Genomic DNA, 8,957 nt, shown 5'->3' with positions numbered 1-8,957 from the left:
GCCACGAAGTTTCAATCGCACTGTGCGTGCGCGCCCGCACGAGGTATTTTGTGGAAGAGCCACACTCAAGGGGCCAAAGAGCCGCATGTGGCTCGCGAGCCGCAGTTTGCTGACCACTGCCTTAGGGGTATCGTATTCACTGAGGGTATCCTTGTGGGCACGCACACTAACAGAGCAAGTGCTTGACAAGTGTTGCCCTCCAGAGCCCAGAGGTCATCTAGTCCAGGGTCTCAATGGCGGCATTTGGAAATGGGGGGCATTTGGGGTTGTCATGGTGACTGGAGGCTGCTGCAGCTGGCACCTGGGGATGTAAGAGGTCCTGCAGTGTGCCAGTCTTCCTGCCCAGTGGAGATTTCTCCCTCTAAGAAATGCCAGGAGCGCCTCCACTGAGACACACTGGCCTCGTCTCACCCCTGAGGGGGGAGACCCAGACACGGCTCAGACTCTGGGGAAGCTGGGCTCGATGCTCCGCAGCCTGCCTCGCTGGCCAGACGTCGGGTCATTCCCTGCGGTGGGAGGACAGGAAAAAATGAAGGGAGGATGGCGAGGATTTCAGTAGATACGATAGGGGTTCTGGGCAAGCGAAGGCATTCTGAGTGGCTGAAACAGCTTCAGCAGAGACCCTAAAGCCAGCCACCTCTTGTCCCCACAGTCCAGGCGGAGGCCGCAGAGGGCCCAGGGCGGGCAGGGGCAGCAATGACTGGTCCTGACGGTGGCTGAGCCCCCAGCCCCTGGAATATGCAGCCCGGGGGAGCCCCAGGCAGCGGCGAGGACGCGGTGGCGGCGTGGGGCGAGAGGCATGGTCTCCACCTACCGGGTGGCCGTGCTGGGGGCGCGAGGCGTGGGCAAGAGTGCCATCGTGCGCCAGTTCCTGTACAACGAGTTCAGCGAGGTCTGCGTGCCCACCACCACCCGCCGCCTCTACCTGCCTGCTGTCGTCATGAACGGCCACGTGCACGACCTCCAGATCCTCGACTTCCCGCCCATCAGCGCCTTCCCTGTCAACACGCTGCAGGTAGGAGGGCCCACGGGCGTAGGGGGGCAGTGGGAAGGGTAGGGGACAGGCTGGACTCCAGCCCTCTCCAGCTCCACGCTGCACCATGGGCCACCAGGAAAGCTTAGAGCCGTACCAGGAATCCATAGTGTGCTGGTTTATTCTACAGATATTTGATGAGCTTTATTAGCTTTATTTCTTATGTGTGCCAGGCTCTGTAGTGGGCACTGGGGTAGAAAGGTCAGTAGACGGGACAGCAGAAGAAAAGGCCAAGACCTGGCAAAGGTGTGTTCTCAGAGACAGGTCTCTTGCCCAAGGGGCTTTTCTCTTACGTGATGCTCTGCCCCTGCTCTCAGGACTGGCCTGCTGGGCACCCTTCCTGCAGGGGTTAGATTCAGGTGCCCCCAGTGCCAGGGCTGACAGTGCTCCTTCCCCAAGCTTGCAGGGACCAAGCCCTCCTTCCTTCTCTCTGCTTCTGGCTTCAGAGCGGGTGGGTGCATGGGGAGCTCTAAGACACTTTGCTCACTGACGGCAGCCCCTCACCAGAGGAGGATAGGCACAGTGGTGGAGACAGGAAGGCAGGGCCATGGCTTGGCCAATTGTAATTGTGCAAGTACAGCTGGGGAGGGACTCAGGCTCAGCACTGTCTCAGCAACCCGGGCAGGAGGGCCTTGGCCCAACCTCAAGGACACTTGTTTCTGCCATCCCGGGTAGGGAGATCAGCACCAAAGACAACAGCCTGATCCAGGCAGCCACCCCTTGGGAGCAGCGAGGTCAGGGCAGTGGGTCAGGGTCTAGTTCCCCAAAGGAGCCTTTAACAGTAGCCTGAGTCTCAGATCTCACTCCAGGCCGGCACATCAAGCTTTGTGTATGTTTCACATTTTGTTGTGGACTTCATTTTAATTTAATTTCGAGTTTGGCCTAGGTAAGACGCAATTTAGAAGTTCAAACTTGGTAGAAAGGTTCACCCAGAGAAATGTCAGTCCCACCGCTGCCCGCGTCACCCTGATCCTTGCCCCGCTCTCTAAAGCCACTCTCCTTGTTTTTTTTATTCAGGCTTCCAGTGTTTCTTTACACAAATAAGAAAATGTGTTCTTATTCCACTTCCTTTCTTACATTTAAAAAACAACACTGTTCTGGACCTTGTGTTTTGGACTGAATGTTATAAGCTGGAGATCTTTCCAAGTCAGTGTCTAGAGGGCATCTCATTCTTTTTTATGACTACGCTGCGGTCCATTGGAGAGGTGTACTAGGCAGTCCCCCACTTGTTGGACAAGCGGGTTGTTTCCAATCTTTTGCTATTTCAGGTAGTGCTGCGATGAGCAGCCTTGTACACAGTCATTTGGTACATAGGAGACATATCTGTGGGATGCATTTCTGGAAAGGCATTGCTTGGATCAAGGGTAAATGCACCTGGAGTTCGGAAGGTGTCAGACTCCCCTCCCCATCTATAAACTTACATGAGTGCTGCTTCCCCCAAAGCCTTTTTGTTATTGATTTGAGAGAGATCAATTTATTGTTCCACTCACTGATGCATTCATTTGTTGCGTCTTGTATGTGCCCTGATGAGGGATCGAACCCGCAACCTTGGAGTATCAAGACGATGCTCTAACCGACTGAGCTACCCAGCCAGGGCTCCCCATCGGAGTGTATTGTCTGACAATCTGATAGATGAAATTTGATAGTCTCTGTGTAGTTTTTATTTGCATCTCTGATTATGAGTGAAGTTGAGCATCTTTTCATACATTTAAGGGCCTTTATATTTCTTTTTTCTGACAACTATTCATGCCCTTTGCCCATCTTTCTATTGGATTGTTGGTCTTTTTCTTTCTGGTTGACCCTGAGTTTTGGACTTTTTAGGATGTCCAAGACTTCACTCCTGGAGCACAAGTAACAAATATAAAACCCAAGTATCCTGATGGCACCACCTGACAGTAGAATAAAAGCACATTCTTTCCCAATTCCAGGTGAAATCAGGCCAGGAGAGTGGTGTTTCCTGGGTCTGAGCCTCAGTTGTCCCTCCCGCAGCCCCCTCTCCTCCTTCCTATCAGAGAAGGAAGCTGAGGTTAGAGGGCTCAAGCAGCCACCGAAGGAATGAGCAGCGAATGCCCGGGTGAGGCCCAGTGTTGAACCTCCCTCATCTCCCGGGTCCTTGGAACTGGACTCAGTTTCCATCGCTCCTTCTTGTGTTTTGACAGGACCCCAAGGTGGTCTTTTACCACCTGGAACCCTTCATAGAACAAGCTGGAAGGAAAGTTGAGCTTTCTTGTTCCCTCCCTTCAACCAGGGGTGAAGGGACAAGCCAGCCAATCAGGAGCCTTCCTCCTCCCCCTTTTAGGAGCCTCCAGAGAGAAGTGGGTGGGAGGCAGCCTGGCGGCCCCCTGGAGGAGTCAGCATGTTGGGAAAGAGGTGGAAGAGGTGGGGCTGTCACCCCGGCAGGCTGGCAGCTGTTCCCTCTCCCCAGCAGCGAGCTGGAAGAGGGAGGGAACCTCTGCCTGTTTCCCCATTCCTCCCACTTGCCACTAATCACTCCTATGTGGGTTGGGGGAGGAACCATGTACAAATGTGGGTCCTGGGCTCCTGGAGCTCACTGTGTCCGGCGGAACGCCGTTTTCCCTGGCCCCAGAAGCCAGTTAATGGTTTCCTACAGTTTTAGATTTGTCCTCAGAGTCTTCCCCCTGCACCAAAGTTAAAACTCAGCACAAAGAAAAGATGCCACATCATCTCCCTGGGGAAATCCACTGCAGCAGCCTCTATGCCTCTGAGTTGGGAAGTACCTTTCAGGAGCCAGACACACTCTACCATCACCACCAAAGTCTTTCCTTTCTGTTCCTTCTCTGAGGTGGAGAGCCTGCCGTAGTCCTCCTTGATGCTGGTCTTTGCCCCAATGCAACTCACAAGCTGGCTCAGGAGATATGCTGCACCTCCTTCTCATCTTTTGCCTGGCCCCTCAAAGGAGAAGACCCTGGTTCCCCTTGGCCCGGAGGCCTCTACCTCCCCCTCTGCTTCAGAGTCCATGCTCTTTCCACACACTGGCTGCCTTCAACTGCTCTTGCAATTGCCATCTGCTGGCAAGTTAATTAGCTAATTAATTCTTAAGGAACTTTCTCTTTAGTGCACTCAGACTTTCCATGGGTCTATTCATCTTGAGCTGCAACCCCACCCTGAGAATTTGCCACAAACATTCAGGAAGTTCCGGCTCCCTGGGGCCTTGCTGTCCATCAGCCCCGACTATGTATCCAGTCTCAGTCTTCTCAGACCTTCTCCTTCAGTCCAAGGGCAGAGTGGAACCTACAGAAGGGAACATCAGATAGCAATCTAAGGGCAGCGTGACAGACAGGAGTTGCACTGATCCCAGCTGGACCAAGTGGGGTTCAGGACCATGGAGAGCTCACCAGGTTAGGCAGTGCGCCCATAAGGGGCCTGCTAGGAGCCAACACAGTGTGCAAGGTGCTGAGTGGGGAGGAGGAGGAGTTACATAAAAATGAGGGTGGCTTGGTTCTGGTTCTCTCAGGAGCTCGCAGAAGTGGGGATCTGGAGATGGAAACAGTGGTAACCAAGGTATATGCACAGGAGATTAAGGGAGTAGCCCCTTGCTTGTAGGGAGGCTTCTCGGAGGAGGAGGCATTTGAGCTGAGCCTTGGAAGATAGACTATTTCGGTGGCTGAGCATCCACTCAGCCATGGTTCGATTCCCCAGTCAGGGCACATGCTCAGGTTGTGGGCTTGATTCTTAGTGGGGGGCATGCAGGAGGCGACCAATCAATGATTCTCATCATTGATGTTTTTATCTCTCCCTCTCCCGTTCTCTCTGAAATCAATTTTTTTTAAAAAGGTAGAGACCATTTCAACAGCTCCTGATATGCACAGGGCCGTGTAGTGGTCCTCGAGGTCAGACAGTGTGACCTGCCCTATCCCAGCACTGAGCTCCATTCTGCCCTGGCCCTGGCTTCCTGGAGATGGGTGGGTGTGAAAGGCTTAGGGTGCTGTGGCAGGTGAGAGTGCTGTCCATCTATGGCTGGAGGTGGCTGGGGACAAGGGGAACCCTCGTGGCTGCTCTAACCTTGGCCTTAACTGGGGGTGTTGCAGGAGTGGGCAGACGCCTGCTGCAGGGGACTCCGGAGTGTCCACGCCTACATCCTGGTCTACGACATCTGCTGCTTTGACAGTTTTGAGTACGTCAAGACCATCCGCCAGCAGATCCTAGAGACAAGGTGAGGGCCCAGGATACAGTCCATTGCCACCCCAGTGGATGCCCTAGTACAGTGATGGCGAACCTTTTGAGCTCCGCGTGTCAGCATTTTGAAAAACCCTAACTTAACTCTGGTGCCGTGTCACCTATAGAAATGTTTTGATATTTGCAACCATAGTAAAACAAAGACTTATATTTTTGATATTTATTTTATATATTTAAATGCCATTTAACAAAGAAAAATCAACCAAAAAAATGAGTTCGAGTGTCACCTCTGACACGCGTGTCATAGGTTCGCCGTCACTGCGCCTAGTGCTAGCCAGCTTCCACGGAAAGGGTGCAGTGGAGGGAGGCAGATGAAGTCCCCTCCAGTTCCCACACATCCAGTCAAACGCACACACACTCATGACATTTTGCTGTTCCCCATTTCTATTAACTCATTTTGGGACCCTTACGGGGGCGGGGGGTGGCTAGTCTAACACAGTGGTTAGATCAGGGGCTCCGGGAACAAGGCTGCCAGGGCCCCTCGGCTGCATGACCAGGACAGTGGATGTGTAAGCCTCAGTTTCCTCATCTGTAAAACGGGGCTAACACTAGTACCCACCCTTTGGATCAATTGTGCAGATTAGCGAATGTCCTGTCACTCCAGGGCTAAGCCCTGCGCCTGGAACAGACGTAAGGTAGCACTGTTACTGACCAGGCACAGCCTGCCTTCACTGAAGTCCAGTGGCTGCGAGCCTGGTGGAGTTCTGAGAGTCCCACCTCGCCCCCCAGGGTGATTGGCACCTCAGAGACGCCCATCATCATCGTGGGCAACAAGCGGGACCTGCAGCGCGGACGCGTGATCCCGCGCTGGAACGTGTCTCACCTGGTGCGCAAGACCTGGAAGTGCGGCTACGTGGAGTGCTCCGCCAAGTACAACTGGCACATCCTGCTGCTCTTCAGCGAGCTGCTCAAGAGCGTCGGCTGCGCCCGCTGCAAGCACGTGCACGCCGCCCTGCGCTTCCAGGGCGCGCTGCGCCGCAACCGCTGCGCCATCATGTGACCGCGCCCGCCCCGCCAGCCCCTGGGGCGCCCGAGGCTGCCGCCGGGACCGCCGGGGCGGCTTCCTCCCGGGACTGCCCGGCCTGAGCAGCGAGTGGCAGGAAAAGAACTCGGGGGGCCCGAGCCGGAAACGCCCCCGCAGCCACGCACCTCCCTCTGAGAGGCGGAGGGCGGGAGGGAGCCTCCCCAAATGGCCCAGTCCTGTCTCCAATCTGTCTTCCTGGGACGGCTCCTCTAGGGCTGAGGTTGGCGCAGTACCCAGCCTGGCCCCAAGGGGCGCCACAGCCTTTTGGGATTGGGGCGCGCGCAGGAAATGGAGGGTGGGGAAGGGGAGGTGTTGCCTTAGCCGGTCCCCCGCGAGTCTTCTCCAGAGAGTGTGTCTGTCATTGCCCCGCGCCTTCCTCCCGTGCCCTTCGGTCTGCCCAAGTGTCTCTTGGTCTTACCCGCTCTCTGGTCCCCGCCCCGCCCCCAGCTCAGCTCACAGGGCTCTCATTTCTTCCACCTCCTTGTTGCAGATCCTGGTGCCCCTCTGGCCGGCAGCACCACCGGCGCAGGACAGCGAGATGCCGGTGGTCCTAGGACCACCTTCGGTCCGAGGGTTGAGGTCCCAGATTAGTCAAGGGGAGAAAGCTGAGCTCTGCCCTCTCCAGGGAGACCTCCCCACCCAGCAGCCCCGAGACACAACAACCTACCTTCCAGCCTTAACTCGATGGTCCGTTCCTGCCGGGTGCCCCTCACCCCCTTACTGACCCCAAAGCCAGATCACCCCCTGGGTTAGAACTTTTTCCCCTGACAGAGAGTGGAGAGGGAATCCCCCAAAGGAGAGATTTACTTCCATGACGCCAGGCTCCAGCCCCCTGTTCCTTCCTGCATTGGGTGGTGTTAGATTGGGGGGTGCTGGGTTTGGGGAGCTGTGGGGGGCAGGCTGGGTCCCGGAGTGGAGGTTGGGGCCCAGGTTGTGCCAGCAAAGGCTCTGCTTTTCCATCCACCCCAACCAGATGCCCCTGCTTGAATCTCAGGTTACCCTGATTAATCTAGGGAGGGGTAGAGCCAGAAAAAGAATTATGGGGACCCCTTGCTTGAGGGAGATATGCCCGCTTTCTGCCCCCCCCCCCCACTTCCTGGTTGGAGGCCCTCAGGATCTACACTTCCTTGTGCCAACACCAGTTGGCCCTATGCCCTGACTCACTCCACCCCGTTTTCTCCGGCTGCCTGGCCGGGTTTCTACCTCTCCTCACCAGAGCTGATCACTGTCAGTTTTGTATCGACTTAGAAATAACAAAAATAATGAAGATACCAGGAGCGGCCTGAGGGATTCCTGGGGGACTTGGAGGCCACACAATGGTGCGTGTTCCCTGCCCCCAGGCCAAGTTCTCCTTGAGGCTGAGCCCTCAGCCCTGGGCTGATGGGAGGACAGCAAGGTTAGAAGAGGGGCAGATAGAACATCTCGGCCTTGACCTGGCCCAGCTTTGTTGTATAGACCAGGAAATCAGGTAGCCCAGAGCGGTGATGGAGAGGAGTCTGGGGGAGGGGTTGTGGATGGGGAGCTTATCATCCAGATCTAGTGTGAGAGGGAATCTATGAATTTCCCAGCTGATTCCCCCTCCACCCACCTGGGTAGCACAGCCCTACAAGGACCGCCCTGACCTGGGCAGTCCAGTGCCCCGGTTCTAGTCCCTGTTGTGCTACGTGACTTGGGGCAAGTGACCTGCCCTCTGAGCCTCCCTCTGAAGCAGAGGAGGTGGCTCCCCTTCCCCACCCCCTGAGTGGCTGGGAGGGTACGGAAGAGGGCCTGCCCCCTTCCTCCCCTGCATCCTGCTCCCTGGTTCACCAGGGGGACAGGGTAAGGGATAGCAGCATCTCATCACCACTGTCGCCCCCAGCTCTGAGGCACCTGAAGTGGGGGTGGGGGACCCAGGCCTCTGGCTGCCCCTGTGGGAGCCATTGGAATGTATTGCCTGCCCGTCCCACCTCACCCCCTCCGCTCACCCAGGTCTTTGATTTCGATTTCCTCCACCCCCATTCTGAGTCTCTGTCCTTCTCCCTGCCTCCCCCCACCCACCCAGGGTTTCCCACCACAGGGTCTGGAAGTGTGTGTGACGCCCAATGCGCTGTGATCGGAAGTCAGATTAAAAATCAGGGAGTGTTTTCCCTCGTTTCTGTACCAAGGTGTTGGCTCAGTTTCTGAGGGTGGAAAGGAAGGGGCTCCCTACAGAGCTCTGCTGGGCAAGGAGGGGAAGGGTGATGGGGTGGCCCGAGTTTTGGGACTCAGGACAACCAGAAGAACCAAGGGGAGGAGTTTGGGACTCATCTCCTCTCCACCTACCCCTGAGCCTTCCCACTGATCAAAACCCTCTGCCACTCAGGACAACTTGCATAACTGGACTCAGTCCCAGTTTCTGCCTCTGTGTCTGCCTCGCTCACCGCTGAGCCTCTGTGATCCCTCTGTCATAACTTCACGGGTGTAGATATGTTAACCAGCCCTCCTGACTCTAGGGATCTCAGTCCCCAAGCCCCAGAGCCCAGCTTTGAAGTCTCACAGGAGCCTGTGTTGGTGGCCGTTGTCCCTGTCCATGGTGCTGACGCACCAGCCACCTCCAGGAGATGGGCTGTCTGGGGGCGAGGTTGGCTGAACCTCAGGAGAGAAAGACCAACTCTCTCACCCCAGCTCCCTCCCTGATCCTCTTCCCTCCAGTGGGAGAATGTTTGGAGCTACACTTTCCTGCAT

General features: G+C 56.0%; 1 protein-coding gene across 1 annotated transcript; it reads left to right on the top strand.

Annotated features, from left to right (window-relative positions):
• Positions 1-568: 568 nt before the first annotated feature.
• On the top strand, positions 569-6,237 carry RASL10B (RAS like family 10 member B). The gene is made up of 3 exons (XM_023743401.1): positions 569-1,015; positions 5,083-5,207; positions 5,960-6,237. Exons 1-3 carry the CDS (start codon positions 800-802, stop codon positions 6,228-6,230), a joined length of 612 nt encoding a protein of 203 aa, XP_023599169.1. The 5' UTR covers positions 569-799; the 3' UTR covers positions 6,231-6,237.
• The last annotated feature ends 2,720 nt before the right edge of the window (positions 6,238-8,957 follow it).

This window comes from Myotis lucifugus, unplaced genomic scaffold (assembly GCF_000147115.1).
Source record: "Myotis lucifugus unplaced genomic scaffold, Myoluc2.0 scaffold_387, whole genome shotgun sequence".
Lineage (NCBI taxonomy): Eukaryota > Metazoa > Chordata > Mammalia > Chiroptera > Vespertilionidae > Myotis > Myotis lucifugus.
Note: the sequence above shows the minus strand (reverse complement) of the source record. Positions and strands in the feature narration are given on the sequence as shown.